Genomic DNA, 19,229 nt, shown 5'->3' with positions numbered 1-19,229 from the left:
TCACTTTTGAAAACAATTATTTTTAAAAATATTAATTAATTAAAATTTCATTGCTTGATACAAAAAATAACTCACTTTTGAAGCGTAATATTCTGTAAATTTTTGACATAAACTTCTAGTCATTTTTGCCATAAAACTAACGCTGAGTGTAATTATTAATAAAAAAATTGTCTGTAATTTTGTTGATCACATTTATGAGGGGGTATTATGAGAACAAATTGTTTAATGTATTAAGTCTAAAAATTCAGTGACATTTTAAAAAAAAAATWAAATGATAAAAACTATAATTTACACAATTTACAGAAAAGCAAATAAATTATAAAAAATAATGATAATTATTATTACTGTATGAATATTTATAAATAATTTAATAATAATGTAATTAATTTGTTTCGTTAACTAAAACAGAAAGTTTTTAAAATAAATTTTGAATAAAACTTTTATCAATGATTAACTCATTTTTGAAAAATTTACTTAAAGTTGATATTTAAAAAAATAATACATTAATCTTTTATAGGTCTTTGATTATTATGAATATTTAATTATTACTAATAATATAAGTTTCTGAGTTAACATAAAATATTTTTTCTCGAAATTAATTTCCAACTCTATGGAAAAGGTACTCAATTTTACTAATTGATATTCATATTATAAATGGAATATATTTAATATGAACTATCAATTAGCAAGTTTCAAGTAACTTTCCATACTATGATATTAAAAATATAGTTTTTATAAAATAAATATTTTTTTAAATACATTAAAGTAAAAGTGTGAATTATTTCAATATTAAATCAATTTAAAATTACTTAATCAGTATTTACCAAACAGTTATTAACTTATGAATATATTAATTATGTATTTAAATATATTGTATCTAATTATGAAACACAAAACAAAACTTATTATGAATACTATTTTTTAGTTTTAAGGTAAACTATTTGCAAGACAACAATATTTACATCCAATCAGACAACTTGTGTTATATTATATATTAATTGTTTTGTGATAACTATCACATAAACAGTTGACATTGATGTCTGATAAGAGCACAGGGATTAATGTTATAGGCTATGCTGGCATATGTACCTGAAAAATTCAAATCATATGCATATATACTGTATATTAATATGAACTATTAGATAGGTTTTATTAATCCGTTTTCTGATTATTTGATATAAAGATTAATTTCAAAGAATCCATTCACAAGACATTTACATATATTGTGGCAAAAATAAACTATTAATATATACAGTAATATAATCTAATAAGAGAGCACTGGTATGTGGTATATGAAAGTATAAATAGTTAATTATTTAGTCAATATCGGGTTAGTAATGACTTAATATCCATCGACTACTAAACTGTTAACCCAAACATAATATAATAAAACTAAATGCAAAACATTTTAAATAAAAACTTTTAATTAATAATTAACTATTTAATAATTTGATATTTAGTTTTATAAGTTTTATATCAAGTTTTTACATCACGTGATTCACACGTTTTTTAATTACTCGTAAAGTTTTTAAAAACTGAAACTTTTTTTAATGCAATCATAAGAAACTCATAAGTAATCAAATCATATGTCATTATATATGTAATTCAAACGTTAAATTGATTACAACTATTACACTAATAATCTCATAACCCATACCTATCAGTAATAACTGTTTCCGAAATTTGGTTACTTATTCATACATTGATTACCCCATTATCTCATTATTGAAAATCTTGATTGACTCAGTCAATGGCTCCAAACAATCTAAGACACCGGTATAACAGTATTGAATACATGCCACACACAGGTCGGGACACACCATCACCTACTAATCCCTTATCGGTTGACCGTCTCTACGAAATTGCCCGACAATTGGCCGAAATGGAGTTGACGGGCAACGCTTATGTCGACAAATGTGTTTCACTATTGGACACCAACTTCGATGTGAATCGCATGTACTCTGAACTGGACAACTGTCCTCAGGACAAGAATTACTGCGAAGTGGTATCAGTTCCGTCATCCACACACGTGGCTCAGATAGTCGGCAAACAAGGTATGTATCATATCTTAAGATTGCATTTAATTTTATTTTTTTTTAGTAATTATTTGTTTTTTGTATTACCGATAATTGTTAATATTTTATTTTTTTATGATTTTTTAGGATCAAAAATTAAGTTATTGAGAGCTAAATCGCGGACATATATCCAGACGCCGGTTACGGGTGAAGAACCGGTATTTATCATTACTGGTCGTCGCGAAGATGTCCTCAAAGTCAAGACTGAGATACTGTCAGCTTCTGAACACTTCACGTTTGTCAGCGAAGAGAGAAAATTGAAGTTCAAAAGAAACTCTGATATTCCCGGTATGTGTGACACGAATCACATCAGTTAGACTATAGAAAGTGTAGTTTAATAGTCGTTTAGTAGTCTTATAACAACTATTAATGAGTTTGAATAGTGGTTTTTACTACAGATAACTCATTGAGGATAAGATGATTCATATGAAAGGGTTTTATTTCCTATGAATTTTTCCTTATAATAATCAATTGTTTACCAAAATTTAATCATTGACTATAATTTTGTTTAATATATAGGCTCTGTTTCACTGAATCTACTCATCCCMTCATCGCTTATCGGTTTGATTGTTGGCCGCAATGGTAATACCATACGAAATATCCAGAAGCTGACAGAAACATATATTGAAACACCGAAAATGGTGGACAATTCGTCGTCGTTTAGGATAACTGGCCTCGGATCAAATGTCGAGACCGCCAAACAATGTATTATCGATCACGTAATGTCCAAAACTAACCACAATTTTAGTATTGAGATACTGTTCAACGGTGATCACAAATTGATTGCATTAAATTGAAATAATTTTGATTTGTTTGGTCAGCAGTGAAACGTTATATTAATTATTACAAATATTTAGTCAAAAGCAGTGATTATCGTACAAATTGCGTCTATTATTACGAGTCATTATTTCTATTATTTCTTTTTTTTTGAATTTTTTAAACTAATCATATGATATAAAGTTTCTTATAATTGAATGTTAAGTTTTTATCGATCTTAAAATTATAGATAGATTATAAAAATAATAGTAAGATTTTAATTTGATCATTGAAATGGTCATAATGATTGACGTAATGTTTGATATTATATAATAATTATTTTTTCTATGACATTACCTTTATAAATATTTTTGACAATTTTTTATACATTTTTAAAAAGACAATGTGATATCAGATTTATTGTTTGCTTAAGATTATGGTTAACTCAAATAATTATTATAAAGATAACTTTATTCGTGCAATTTTGATTATATATATACACATACACACATAAATGTCATGTTTGTTAATTTACATTTACTATATTTAATGATAATTTTTCAATATTTTGTTACATTATTTTATTAGTGTTTGAGGAAAGCATTTTTCAATGTCAATAAGTTATTTTGAGTATTAACTTCATAAATATTAATAATTTCTTATATATTTTAATAATAATAATACAAACTTGGATTTAAATAAATTTAAACTTTCATTGTAATTTTTCAAATTTAATTTTTTAAAACTCATTGAAASTAATATTGTAATTTAAATATGTTAAATAAAACATTTATTGAATAAATTTTTTTTTCTAAATTTTTAAAAATGAAAATAATTAAATTTTGTTAACAACTGGTTTTATGTTAAGATTTACTCAAAAGATTTGTTTCTTAGGAAATGACATAAACTCAGGGATGTCTTGTTTGCGGTGACAGTATGTGAATGTAAATGACATCAACTGATTGCTAGAGATATGATATACATATACTGTATATAACTTAGTATATTGTATACCTATATATTGAATTTGTTTCGTTATGGGTACTGGTTTTTAATGTAATTAAAATTAACGCAAAACATTGATATAGTTTGTTGTTGAAGCAAATGGACAAACAAAACAAAACTAGAAATTCAACATTACTTTCGCTATAATTATTATTATTGACAAATATTTTTTGTTTTATTGATCACTTCTCATGAAACGACAAATACAAGAGAAATAATTGCAAAATACATTAATATTTTTTTTGAACTCTCAATTGGTTTATATATATTTCCAGTAATTATATATGTGTTTTCAATGTTGATAATGTTGTTCATAATTTTTTATGCTATGCTTTAGTACTGAATATATAATTAGAGAAATGGGCAAATTTCCAATTAAAGGAAAGTTACCAAATATATACTTTCTTAAAAAAGTTTCTCAGAATAATATATTTTTTCCATTAGATAAATAGAAATTATACTTTTTTTATTAAAAAAAACATTAAATTAATGATTAAATAATTTGTTTGTTTCGTAGATTAATTGTTAGTTTTCAAATAAAATAAATTATTTAATATTTTTATTTGACTGTCTTTTTTTTTGCTTTAATAAACGCAATTATAATTTATATATACAGTATATTTTTTAATCACAAATATTGAATGGTAGTACTGTATGATCTATTATAATTAATTATATTGTATTATTTAACATATTGATAATATATTTTATGAAACGACCCGTAACAAAAAAAATAATTCAGTGATTGGGAGGGAATTTATTTTATCGGAAGGAGTTCAGGCTCTTTTTTGCGAAACTTATTTCCAAATATAATGTATTATTATATTGTAATGTAAAATAAAATTAACATCAGACTATTGTGTGAATAATTTATTTTTATATTTTAGGATTTTATGAATTTTAATTGATAGCATTAAAGTAAAGTTATCATTGAAAATATAGTATATTATAATATACGCTATATATATATATATACAAAGTTATTTGAAGTATARTTTTTTTTAGTTATTAACTTATTTTTTCTGTTGAATTTTGTTATTGCCATTAAATTAATCAATCATAATCTTGAGAGAGAGAGAGAGAGAGAGAGAGAGAGAGAGATTATTTTTAGAGAGTATCTGAAGTGGTTCACTGGGTTTGAGAGGGAGATCTGTCAAAACATATAGTGAATCACTTATTTTTTGTTTTGTTTGAAACAAATTATAAAAATAGGAATAAAAAGAGTTACTTTCAAAACACAAAATAAAACAATAAATAAAATAATAATACCTTATAATTATATACAGTATATATTTCTCAATAGCACAGGTATATTAAATCTCTATTACGTAGATTGTATGGTGAATAATAAGCAAGATAGGCAATATTACTTTACATATAACCTTGGTAATATTAAAATTAAAAAATATAAATAGTACTATAGGATAATATAGTAAACTATTAGTTATTTATTCAACTTGGCTACAACAGTTAGAAAAAGTATATATGACATCCCCTGCACAGGTAGGCCAGGTATGCCTGGTTTGCTATGTCATAAAAATCTACAACAATCAGGGGTTCATTATCATACCAAATGGTTGGCAATTATCCTCTTCTAATAGTAATACCATTGAGTTAAGTGATATACTGACCTTCAAAAGCAAAGTGTGATTTCATTTAGTAAAGCAAAAGGTTGTGTCTCTCAATATGTAAGCAAATGTAATGATATTTAATGTATTAATAATTATCAATGACTTCGGGGGAAAAATCTGGTGAAAGTAAAAGCATCAGTCAATCGTATGAAACTACGACATCAACAACAACAACAAAAAAAGACATTTTCACTGAACCACTCATTCATCGAGTGATATCATACCAACCCCTAGTCATACCTAATACATATACCTTTCCCCCTCAAACAAGAGTTATTTATTTGAAGCGTATCGCTGATACTTTGGCCAGTCGTTTAAGAGTAGCTCCGGGAGACAGACTTATCTGTCAAATAGCAATAGTGTTTGTCGATTATAACAATATAACCAGTAATTCAATTTTAGACGACTTGAGTCCACAAAAATTAAAACATCAGTTAACATGAATATCAAATGTGAGTTAATATTGTTTTTTATTAAACTATAATTTTTAACTAAAATAAATTATCGATAATATATAATATATAATAATTAATATATATATATTTTTTATAAACTATTTGCACAGTTGTGTTAAGTTTGGTAGTGTTGGTGGCACTATTGGTTGGCCAATCGGAAGCCCAAAACAAGAACCAACGGCGTAACCGAAATCGTAACAAAAAGACGGATCAGTGCCATCTCAAAGAAATGGAGACTTGTCTTAATAAAATGCAATCATTAGGCAAAGGAAAAGATCCGACTTCACTGATCGCAACAGCAGAAGGTCTCGACAAGATCTGCAAGTATGTCAACAATTGATTTTTTTTGTGTTTCAAAATCATTGTCATTGAGTTTTATTTTATTTAATTAACTAATAATATGCGATAATTTTGTTTCACAGGAAATTGAATTGTATTGTAATTAATAATTTAACGTACAATCAATTGGTGTTTTGAAAATATAATAAAACAAAAATTTTATTTTCCTATTTAGTACAATACGTGAGGACACCATAAAGTGTATTAAGGCATACGGTAAGAAATGTGGTACACCGTTGCACAGGGAAGTAATGGATCTGGTGGTCGATCAGATTACTGGTCGTCTCAATGTGTTCTGTAAGGCCGACAATCCTGACAGAAAAGGTATGTTTTTGTTAAATATATAGATTTTAATGAAAACCTTAATTTTATTTCTCTATAATAACACATTAACTTCCGTTAGATTTCTTGAAGGAGAGCCCATGTATTCACCAGAAGGTGTTGAGCACTGAGGAGTACAAGAAGGGCTGTAATAACAACTTCTTGGCCACTGTTGATCAGGTGGACGATGAGATCACAGGCCAGGCGGATGATAGTCACTCTCGTATGTGTTGCGGTTATTCCGTTTGGTACGACTGTACTACCAAAATGATTAAAGATAAGTGCGGCGATCTGGCCATCAAAAACTACGGCAAGTTTATGGGCGGAGTGTTCGGCACACTGACCAACATGGCCTGTCCCGTTGATCTGTTCCCGGCTGAATCAGACCAGTGCCAGAAACTGAAACCAGTGCCCGGAACCAAAGCCAAGGGAAAGATTGGCGACAACGCACTGACCAAATACGTGACATCTCTTTTCTCGTTTATGTTTATCACTGATGAGACCGAAGAGATCAAAGAAGTTACCACCAGATAAACGAGTGATCAAATCCRGACAGTTGTTATATCCTAAATAAAGACCCAAAAAATTTTGTATCGAAAATGAAAATCCGACAAAAACTTTGATAAACAACTTTACGACTGTTTTTTCCCCTAAATCTGTATATAACTATTATTTTTCATTTTTTTATTGAAGCATTGAAAACACTTTTTGAGAGAAATTAATTCATGGCTTTTATTGATTTTTAATGAATCAATTATTATTATTATTATTATTATTGTTATTTTTGTATTTTAATTATTGTATGGATGGCTGTATTATATATAATATATATAATATATATTTGTATTATTAAATCGCGCGCGCATTGTATTTATTAATCATTTTATAATTTTTAAATAAGCAATAAATAATTTTTTCAAAGAATTTTTATTTTGTAATTAAATTTTTATTTCAAACATTTTCCAATATATTTAATATAAAAAATTAAATTATTAATAGTTTTTTAAATATTGATAATAATATGAATTTAAGTAAAAGAATTTTAAATACAATATACTTAATGTATATTAATTAATATACAGTAAAGTAAATGAAGACAAAAGTAAAATATTTCTCAATAAATTATTTTCTATATAATAAATAAAAATATTATATTTATATATTAATTATAATTATTATAATAATTATAAATGTTTTATTTTTTTAATTTTAAAGTTATTTACAATTCATTAGCTTAATTTTGAAAAAAATAAATTATATTATAATTACAATTTTATTCGTATTTAATTTAATATGTCTATAATTATGTCATTACAATATGGCAAACAAAAATAATATTTTTACATTAATAAGATTTTTTTTTAAAAAAAAGTTTGTCATTAAAAAAATGTTTATATAATTCATAATAAAAAAAATGAAAACATTTATTACTAAAAATTCATTGCTATGTTAGCAACAACTATGAAGTGGTAAATAAAATTTGTTAATGAAATTTGAGTAAATTTATTGTTTGTTAGTGTTATTTAAATATTTATTTTTATTATCAAACCTCTTATAATAAGTATATTTTTATTKAAATTATTATCGTCACAATGTCTCTTGTTTTTCAAATAATAAATAACAAAATTTCATAAATATATTTGACTCGAAACTGTTATTTTTTTGTTATAAAAATAACTAAATAAATAATTTTATTGAATAAATACCGTATTTTTAAACAACTTTTATTTTATTAAATAATTTATTAAAAAATCATAATAAATGTATAAATTTAATATTAATTTTATTATTACTAGTAGTTGTTAGCACACCATCTATTGATAAATTATTAATCAATTCATKTAATATTAATTTTTGAAATTTAAAATTATTTCTGATTAACTTTTAATTAGTTAACTAAATATATATATTATTTTAAATAATTAATTTTTGATGATTAGTTTTGCTAACGTGTGAATCATATCTATATTTAACATTTTTCGGGTCTCTAATTGTCAAAACTTTATTACATTTAATACAATGAAGTTTTCCTTTCTTTATGCAAAAGTTGATATCTTTAAGAGTAATTAAATACAATTCTCGGACCAAATCTTCATTAAAAATCGGTTTATTATCATCTGATGGACGGATCGATTGGTCGACTTTAAAATTTTCAAATGCTTTACCAAATCCTGTATTCATTTTGTTGACAGTTGTGCTGTTTGTAAGTCAACTATCAATTAATAAATTGTTAAATAATTAATATAAGTTTAAATATAATTTATTTAAAATATTTACATTACTAACATAATTAATAGCATATATAATATATATATATATATGATTCGATTTTTGTAATAATTATACAAATTTAATATAAATGAATTAATGTATTATTTTTAAAAACACTAAATAATTCAAAAACAACAATGTTTTCAATTTGATTATCAAAGCAATACTGGATTACAAATTTGTATCACAAGATTCACATACTTTTATATTAAACATGTTTTATGTGTTATTTATTTGTTTTAATCTTTTAAACAAATATAAAGTCAAATGTGTTATAGTCTAGTATTATTGAATTGTGTTATATAATAGTATATAAGTTATAGATTATAATATAGAAAAATCATAATATAATAAAATATGTAATTTCTAATTTAAAACTATTTTAAAAAATTAAAATAAAATTTTAAACTATAATATAATGTTCTTAATATTGTAATATAACTTTTTTGATCATGAACATTTATGCTTTTTTGATATCTATAACAATTTGATATTAAAACAAGTTAAAAAAATTGAAAATATATGTATTTTTAGAAGATATTTTTTTAAATAATTAATATTACAGTATCTAATTTTATTAATTTTATCAAAATTCAGATTGTTATGTAATTATAGTTTCAAAATAATTAAATTAAATCAAACCAATTAAATAATAATAAATTTATATTTGAATTATACAATAATTGTATTTTATTTATCTGATACCATATATTTATGTATATATATATTAGTAGAGTATATACAGTACTAAATTAATTTAGTAAATTTAATATACCGTACTTTAYATTAACTAAGGCTATTAAACTTAATGTCCTAATGTGTAGAAAAAAGTTTATTGATGTATGAATTGCTAAATTAAGTGAAATAAATTTTTCAATGACATATTAATTTTAATCAATAAAAATAAATCTGATTATWTTAAATATAAATCACAATTATTTTTATTATACTTATATAATACTTGAATATATTACATCATATGATTTTTAATACATATGAACTACTTAATGACAATACAATTAACAATAAAATATAATTTTTCAAAATGCTTTTTATTTAAAAATTTGTTTTTTTTAATGATAATAAAAATAATTATAACATTGTGTTTATGTGTAATTAATAATTATTTAAAAATTGTTAATTAGAGATAAATGATTTAAGTTAGTTTATTATATTTATATAATACAAATGAATTAATTATATATTTATTATACATTGTTTGTATAATATAGTTAGTGTTCGATCAAATTTCATCCCTCGTTTTATTTTCCAAATGTTCCTTATATTCCCTTCTTTCTGGGAATTCATTTCCTTGTTCTATCATCTATTAACCCTAAACAACACATTTTATTATGATGTTTGAAAAACTAATATTATATTAAACTGTTTTTTGAGTGATATTAATAAATAGTATCACTAAGTTTATTGAATTAAAATTTTGTTTTAAATATTTCAATATTTTTTTGTAAAATATCTAAGTTTTGGTACTATTTATTTTAATAATATAAAATATATTTTCCATTTCTAACGATGGAAGGAAAACATAATATTTTCCATATTTTCCGAAAAAAATTCGAAGGATTTTATTAGGGAACTTTTCTCTCTGGGAAATTTGCTCCAACTCTAAATATAATAAATAACAATCAATAAATATACAGTATATATAATTTACAATATTAATAATCTTATATTTCATAATTGAAAAATATATTATATAACATTTGTTGTAAATTAGTTTAAATTTCATAATAATATATACTAAATTAATTAAATTAAATATATAATATATCAATAAAAGACAAATTTTTTATTTATTAGTTTTAGATATATTAGAWATCTATATATCTTTTGGTTAACAGTATATTAGAGATGAGGTCGACAGTGACTAACTAAATGAGATAGCAATACAAATGATAACAAATAAATATAATGTATATATATATTGCTATCTCATTGATTATCGGACATAAAAATTGTTTTACTAATTAATTGAATCTATAATAATGTAATAAATAAACTTTAAAAAGACTTCATAAAAATTGAAAAAAACGATTACAATATTATTATTGAAAATTATAAGGATTTCATAGCAAACCTTGATTTTTCTTTCAGTAGTTGTATATTTAAAAAAACATTTTTCAGTTATTTGATTTAATTATATAAAATTGATATATTTAATTTATATGATTAATATATACAATTCAATTAAAAATAAATAGTAAACAAAAAGATTAAGCACAGGTATATAATATACCGTATATTGTCAGGCACAGGGATGTTGAGTATTGTTATAACTTAAAGTATGGCATAAACATTAAGTACAGTATACAGAGTAGTAAAATTTATGATCTTAATAATCGCCCAAATATTATATTTTAAATATTTTATTTAAAATAAAAGTGAAATTTTTTTAAAAGATTACAAAAGATTACAACTTATTAAAAATATATTAAAGTTTTGTACATATTTTGTATCGATAATTATCTTATGATAATCTTATAAATATTTCGAAGACACTTATAATAAGTAAATAAGTTTATATAAAATATTTAAATATATATATATATATATATATATATATATACATATTCATAAGATATATAATAGTATTATTTCCTTTTAAAAATGTTTTATGTGAAAATTTCAAGTAATTTTGTTTAGTTTAAATTCAAAATTAAAAAAATATACACACAATTAAATAATTTCTTAAATAATAAGTTTACATTTCATTAATCTCTAAAAAATTTAAGTGAAGGTCATTGTGGACATCATTTTGAAAGCATAATATCGTAGTATTCATATTATATAATAGTTTTTAATACTTTGTTGGTTGTGTTGTATATAATTTATGTTATGTTATTTAATAGGATTTTACTAATAATTATTTTATCAGCGATTTGTGTTATTTAATTTTTAAATATATATATATATATATATATATATAATAATTTATTTTTCTATTATTTTGCATGATATAATGATATTATAATAATATTAAAGTATCGATACTTATGAAAGTTAAAACGCTTATTAAAACAAATTTTTCATAAAAGTATAAACTTGAAAAAATCAAAAAAGTTTTTTAATAGTTGGAAAACAATTTTTTCCATATTATTGAAGTACTAAAGCACTAAAGTATAATAATAACAAATGTTTTTATCATCAATTGATTGAGTGATGGTTGAGTACAAAAGAGTTTAYAAATGAATATTAATTTTTGAATTTATTAATTTTTTACTAAACAAATAAAAAGTATAAATAGTTCAGTAATTTAACAGTTTGTTTTTAATTATAATTTAATAATTTTAATGTATTATATAWAATGATTAATAAATAAATTAATATCTACTAAATTTAAAAAAAATCTAATCTGTGAAATCCAACAAAATAAATAAAAAGTTTTGAATTTGAAATAAAAATTTTTGTTTTTTATTACAGACGTGCGATTCTTTATGTTATGTCCCAGAAATAGATATTTCAGAAAAAAGTGAAAGTTTATAATATATAATATATAAGTGTTTGAGTGTTAAAAATAAAATATAAGTATCATTAGATATACTGTATATATATATATATAAAGTTATATATTAGTGAGTGTGTGTGTCTATTTGCGGTTCAAATATTTTTTTAGTTATCACACATTTGCCATATGTATGTGTGGTATATGTGTTTTAATACATGAAATACAGTAATTATTATTATTAATTTAATTTTTATTTCATTTCTATATTGTTTTATAATTTTGTAATATTTTTACTTTTAAAGGTTTTTAAAAATAATTATTGACAAATATTATTTGTCATCTAATAAATAATTTTTCCTTTTAATTACTATATATGATTTTATGTTTCATAATTATATGTGATAATAATATTTTTTTATGCATATATGAGAAATGATGAAATTAAATATCCAATAATTTAATGATAGTTCATCAAAAAAATATAGTTATGATAAAAATATTTATATGTAATATCAAAGTACAATTTATTTTAATTTATTAAATATATTAATTGGAAATCAGTAGCAAAAATAACTGTAATTTTATATCAAGAATTAATATAATCTATATCTCATGTTTGTATAAAAATAATGACATATACTGTATAAAGTTTACTATAGATTGTTAATAAAATTTGATAAGTGATAAAATTTGATACTWAAATATAAAAGTATTTTCACTAACTTTTCACTAAAATTAGTCATTTATTTATTATAATTGTTGCCAAAAATATCAGAAATTAATACAATGGAGACGAGATCGAGACCATTACGGATACTGTTTCTCATAGTTTATGCATTTATCTTTGGTATGTATTACAAATAATTACAAATAATTACAAATAATTATAAATTCAATTAAATTACTAAATTAAATTATTTCTAAATTAATAATATTAAAATAATTTTTATTATTGAAAACTATTTACTATTTTTACATTTGTATGTAGTGTTGGTTGGTGTGGGCCTAACAGTACTGACTTTGCAATGGTTGAACCCATCGGGTAATTCATGTGATTTTTCCAGCAAAGAGTTAGTGAATATCGTGAACCTGGAGACCAACAATAAGCTCAAAGATGACAATAATAGTCAAACGGTTGAGTTTACGGGAAAATACAAAATGACAAAATCGGAAAACTTTGGCAATTTTCTCGAAGAATTGGGCGTCGGGTTTGTCCTCAGAGCTATCGCCAGYCGAGCGCATCCCGACTATCACATCACCCAAAATGATGACGACTCGTATACATTGAAAACTGTCTCCGAGTTTAAGACATCAGAGATTACATTCAAATTTGGCGAACCATTTGAAGAAAGTCGTATGGATGGCGCAACAGTTAACTCAACCATCACCAGGAATGGCAACAAATGGATCCAAAAACAGGTCGGAGACTCAAATACAGTGACAATTGTACGCGACTTTCGTCCGGACGGAACCATTCGGGTGACGGGTGTTGTCAACGAAGTAGGCTTTGAAAGAATCTATGAAAAGACGGACAAACTTTCGTCAGATGAAGAAGAATCTGAAGACTAAGTGAGAGAGAAAAATGTCGTCAAAAAATATTATAAAAATATCTATTTCTCAAATATGACTAAACATTATAACGTTTTTTGACAAATTATTATAATGTTATGACATGTTTTTTGCTTAATTTTTTTATTATATTAATTTTTGACATCATATTAAAAGGTTATTATATAAAAAAATTCCATCAATTTGTGGTAAATCTAACAAAGTGTTTACCAGATTAACACATTTTATATCTATAAATATTATACAATAAAAAATTTATATTTATATTTATTTAGTTATCTAAAAAATTAATAAAATAACAAAATAGTTTTTATATTTAGAAATTAAAAACATTATTTAATAATTCACGTTAAGTGATATTTTGTATTTTGATAATTTAAATGTTAGACAAAGATAATAAAAAGATTTTTTAAAAGTTTATATTTATTTTGATGTTTTTAAAATTAATATTTGATTGATAAGTTAACATTTGCGAAATTTAATATTTATTAATATAATTTATAAATTATTGATTATATACAATCTATTGAAAGTGATACTAACATTAATCTAATATTTTATATTAATTATCAACTGAAAAACGTTTCAATATTAAACTGTATATGAATTGAACTAAACTAAAAGTTTTATTAAACAAATTACTCTATCTATTGGCAACAATATGTAATATTAAGTTATATAATTTTTTAAAGACAATTATACGGGTAATCAATTTTCGGTTACATGTGATTAGTGGTTAATTGGGCCAACCATGTCATGGTGTGACCATTGGTTTGCCAGCAGCTGACGGGTTAGTCTCGACACAGAGAAGCCGACGGCAAATGCGATATTAATCAAGTTGTCTATCATTTTGAATTTGATTGATATTAAGATTATGAAAATTATAATTATAATTATAATTATATATATACATTTAATAATAACAATAAAAAACACTATATATTAATCATTATTTAGACAAAAATATGAAATAAATATTTTAAAAATATTTTATTTAAGAAATTATAAAATCAATTATACATTATTATTTTTTTTACATGAAAAATATTTGTATTGTATTTTAAATTAAAGCAATATATAATATATCGTAAAAATTATTTAATTTATAAATTGTAGAAATATTAAAATCTAATTATATTATTAATAATTAATATGGATATGATTTGCACAATTTATGGGATTAAAAACAAGTTTTTTCAGAAAAATAAAACTACTTTTTTATAATTTGTGTCATTTGAATCATTATTATATTTATTAAATGATTCGCACAATGAAATTTCACTATCTTTTTTAGTTAATTTAAATCAATACAATTAAATAATATAATATATTACATCATAATTCATATAAAATACTAAATAGCTATTAAACTGTTTAAAAAAGAAAGGTTTATTATTTAATAATTAAAATATTTTATAAAATTGAGCAATAGATTACATAAATTAAGTAATTTTAACATAACTAACATATAATTATCGTGTTATAAAATTAACAATGTTAATTTTAATTTTAATTAAATATCAAATTAACACTTAAAAGACAGCACAATATAGTTTTATTTCTAAATTATTTTTTCTATTATTTATCATTTTTATAATTTCTAATTTATACGTAGTTTTTTATATTTAATTGTCAAAATTGTATAAATAATAATAATTTTGAAAATATTTATATTTGGGAAAAAACTTATGACAAATATATGAAAGAATTCATTATGAGATTTTTATTTGTTGATAAATTGTCTAAAATTTAAATTTATTGTCAATTATTAACCTTGCAAACAACATTATTTATACAATCTAGTATTTTAATCTATGTTTTATCATGTATTTTTTATAAATATTTTTTTAAAACTTAAATTTATTTATTTTTTAAATAAATTTATATTTTTTTATTATTCATAGTTTTTATATTTAGTATTTTGTATACTATCGATGAATTTGATTAATACAAAATAATTTCAATTCATATTTATTTGGTAATGAACTTAATTTAAAAACATATGATTTATTGTTTTATAACAAATATTGTCAATTTTTTTGGTGGCATTTTTAATTATTTGCAAATTATATGTTTACAAAAATTCATTTTTTAAAATTTTGATTTTGATTTTGACTTTGATTTTGATAATTTTATTTATTTTATATTTATTATAAATATATTATAATAATAGTAAATTAAATTAATATACAGTACTATAAATTAAAATATTTATTCACTATTGTTGTTAGATATCTTCTCAACTGAAGTCTATCAAAATTAATTGAAAACTCAATAAAAAAATATATTTTAAAAATACAAATTTACTGTTATTATTTTTAAACATTTAATTTGATTAGTTTAGACAAGTAATTATTAAAAATTTAAGATTAATTAATTATTAACTTATATACACATTATTAATAAGAAAAACTTGTTTACAAGGTTTGTTTCAACAATTGATTGTCATATTTTTAATATTGTTTATAAAGATCTTATCTAAAATCTATACAATATATTTTCAATAAAACATAAAATTATAATTAATCATCTATTGATATTTTTATTTTTAATGTTTTGGTGACATTAAAAATCAAGTTTTTACCAATGTACTCTATTTAAATACAGTATAATAAAGTAATAATAATAATATAATGTAAATTAGAGATTTAAAACGGTTTCAATATTAATGATTTTAAAATTAAATTTTGGTGTATATTTTAAATTACTATTATATATTATTAAATAAATTAATGCTTTTTTAAATTTTAAATTTAAAAATTATAKTATAGAATTTGTTTAGATTCATACAATTATTAAGTCATTAATAAACATAAATTAACCCAGATTAAATATGAATTAAATTAAATGTATATATAAAAAATGTATATTAGATGTTTAATATAAATTAATTATATAATATTGATAAACTTGTATAATCATAATTATTTATTTTATTAATAATATTCTGATTTTTGATTAAACATTTAATACTTCAWAGATTTTGGTTTCGGTTTGGTTACAAAAATATTAAATATGAAAACTCTAATTTCAAAATATTTCAAATTCAATTAGCAATACACAAAAATACACATAAAATAATAATATGATATTTCATTCATATTTGGCCTCAATTTTTATTTTTTGTGTGTTTAGGAAAAATCAAACACAAAGTTCAACCGTATTTCTCTTGTAAAGCAAACTATAAGGAAAACCTATCAAAACAGCGCTCAGTCCTAACATATGTATTGACTGAATGAATGCCTTTCTATCTTTCAAACAAAAAGTTAGAGAGAAAGTTGTGAAAAGTTATCCAAACAGTGTCTGTCTAACCACAAGAAAACAATAGTTTTTATTTGTTTAAATTTTTTTTAATAATCTTTATATTGTGGTTAAGATTTTTTTGTATGTATTTGTTTGTATAATTTAACAAAAATTAATTTTCATATTTTTTATCATTAATTTAAGTGATCATTTATTAATAGTATTGTCATTAAAATTAGTATTATTTAAAATTATTGTTCATTAGTGACACAAAAAAATAAAGATTGTGTCGATAATTATTTAATACATTACAAGTTTTGCTATTTACTGTATTTTTTGAAAAAAATGAAATTATCGGTGACTAACAGTAAGTATTTTTTTATTATGATTTATAAATAAATATTTTGTATTTTTTCAATGAAAATATATTTATAAATTTTAATTCTGCAGTAATTTTTGTAACAATTTTATTGCTACTCATTGCTAATCAAATTGATGGCCAAAGACGCCGAAGTCGTACCAAAAACAAGTCAAAGGGCCGATCAAAGAGCGATCTCTGTCATCAAAAAGAGGCCGAAAAATGTATGAACAAAATGGTTGATATGGGAAAAGGCAAAGACCCGACTGCTGTCATCGCCTCAGAGGCCGGCCTTAACCGCGTCTGCAAGTATGCCCTTTACATACCTATACCTAACCTATTGTGTGTCCTATCCTTATAAACAAATGTTATCATCGATTATCTATAAATTATTTGTGATTTACAGAACTATAAGAGACGATACATTGAAATGTCTGAAAAACTATTTCAAAAAGTGCGGAACACCTTTGCATCGGGAGATAAGTGACCTAATCATAGATCAGGTGGACTTCAGGATCAACCGATTTTGCGGAGATAAAGACAAGAAGTCAAGTAAGTTATATATATATTTAAAATATCTAATAATTGAAGAAAAACATAAAATTTACAATCAATACAAAAATGAGTGAAACAATCAACAGGAAAGTCAATGGTTTTGCTCTAATTTTTTTAACGATTTCATTAAAAATTTATATTCATTTTTTATTTGGGAAAGTTTTGCTGTGTTTAGTAAATAATTATTCAATTTTTTTCATTAATTTGTCACTGAATTGCAAATTATATGCAAACTACACACCATATAGTTTACATAATAGACAACTAATTTTTTTGGTACTGTTATTTAAAGAGGAAAACTAATTTATGTTATATCATATATGTATGAAAATTTTCAAGTTTTTTCACAGTTATGCAAAAAAAGTTGTTAGTTATGCTTAACTTTTAAGGTTATTTAAATATTATCATTTTGTTAACAATATATTGTTATCTTAATGCTTAAATAGTTTTCACAAAAAATAAATCAATGTAGATTACAAAAAGGTCTAGGTAATGCTATAGAAAAATGATTAATTGAGTTTATATAATCAATATATTTATATTAATAATATTTAAATAAATTAAAAAACCACAAAATAAAAACTTGTATTTAGTTTAAAATATTGCAAATTTTTTAATTTAGTTATTGCATAATATCCATTATAATAGAAGGATATTAATAATTAATTATAATTATAATACCTTTTATGAATAATTGTTATTTTTTGTTTTTTCATTACAATTTACATTTACCGGTACCTAACCTGCCTGTGCTGATGACACCACACATTAGCATTCCTGACCCAATCTCCCTGTTTTCACCAGAAGGTCTTCAGTACTAATGAACACAAGTCTGACTGTAACAACAAATTTCTGCAAAGAGTCAATCAAATTGAGACATCAAAAGTAAATGTCGACGAAATCCATAGCACTCTATGCTGTGGTTATAACATTTGGGACAACTGTACGACAACAATGGTAAGCGATAAGTGTGGCTCAAAGGGCCARCAGGTGTTCAAGTCCTTCCTAAACGACAACTTCGGTGTCTTGACTAATATGATGTGTCCATTGGATTTGTTCCCCACTGATGGCTCCGTCTGTAGTAAAGTCAAGTCCCGTACCGGCAAAGGAAAGGCCAAACTTGGAGACAATGCTATCTCTAAATACATATTAAGTCTGTTCTCATTCCTCTTTGTTTCGGAGGAATAA

General features: G+C 22.5%; 4 protein-coding genes across 4 annotated transcripts; all 4 read left to right on the top strand.

The window, feature by feature from the left end:
- The first annotated feature begins 1,365 nt into the window (after positions 1-1,365).
- On the top strand, positions 1,366-3,184 carry LOC128963269 (RNA-binding protein MEX3B-like). The gene is made up of 3 exons (XM_054309773.1): positions 1,366-2,054; positions 2,163-2,363; positions 2,595-3,184. Exons 1-3 carry the CDS (start codon positions 1,751-1,753, stop codon positions 2,870-2,872), a joined length of 783 nt encoding a protein of 260 aa, XP_054165748.1. The 5' UTR covers positions 1,366-1,750; the 3' UTR covers positions 2,873-3,184.
- A 2,454-nt stretch (positions 3,185-5,638) lies between these two features.
- Positions 5,639-7,450, top strand: LOC128963268 (uncharacterized). Its single transcript, XM_054309772.1, has 4 exons — positions 5,639-5,919; positions 6,033-6,246; positions 6,437-6,585; positions 6,665-7,450. The coding sequence occupies exons 1-4, from the start codon at positions 5,907-5,909 to the stop codon at positions 7,114-7,116; spliced, it is 828 nt and encodes a 275-aa protein (XP_054165747.1). The 5' UTR covers positions 5,639-5,906; the 3' UTR covers positions 7,117-7,450.
- Positions 7,451-12,443: 4,993 nt separating this feature from the next.
- On the top strand, positions 12,444-14,081 carry LOC128963270 (fatty acid-binding protein-like). The gene is made up of 3 exons (XM_054309774.1): positions 12,444-12,541; positions 13,092-13,163; positions 13,305-14,081. Exons 1-3 carry the CDS (start codon positions 12,532-12,534, stop codon positions 13,883-13,885), a joined length of 663 nt encoding a protein of 220 aa, XP_054165749.1. The 5' UTR covers positions 12,444-12,531; the 3' UTR covers positions 13,886-14,081.
- Positions 14,082-17,473: 3,392 nt separating this feature from the next.
- Positions 17,474-19,229, top strand: LOC128963336 (uncharacterized). Its single transcript, XM_054309840.1, has 4 exons — positions 17,474-17,495; positions 17,579-17,795; positions 17,893-18,038; positions 18,814-19,229. The coding sequence occupies exons 1-4, from the start codon at positions 17,474-17,476 to the stop codon at positions 19,227-19,229; spliced, it is 801 nt and encodes a 266-aa protein (XP_054165815.1).

This window comes from Oppia nitens, unplaced genomic scaffold (genome assembly GCF_028296485.1).
Source record: "Oppia nitens isolate AA-2021 unplaced genomic scaffold, nextdenovo-longstitch-racon4-pilon3 scaffold7_pilon_pilon_pilon, whole genome shotgun sequence".
Lineage (NCBI taxonomy): Eukaryota > Metazoa > Arthropoda > Arachnida > Sarcoptiformes > Oppiidae > Oppia > Oppia nitens.
This window is presented reverse-complemented; position numbering and strand designations above follow the sequence as displayed.

Coding starts and splice junctions, on each gene's coding strand:
- LOC128963268 (XM_054309772.1), top strand. Junction 6,247..6,436: donor GGTCTCGACAAGATCTGCAA/GTATGTCAACAA, acceptor TTTCCTATTTAG/TACAATACGTGAGGACACCA. Junction 6,586..6,664: donor CGACAATCCTGACAGAAAAG/GTATGTTTTTGT, acceptor AACTTCCGTTAG/ATTTCTTGAAGGAGAGCCCA.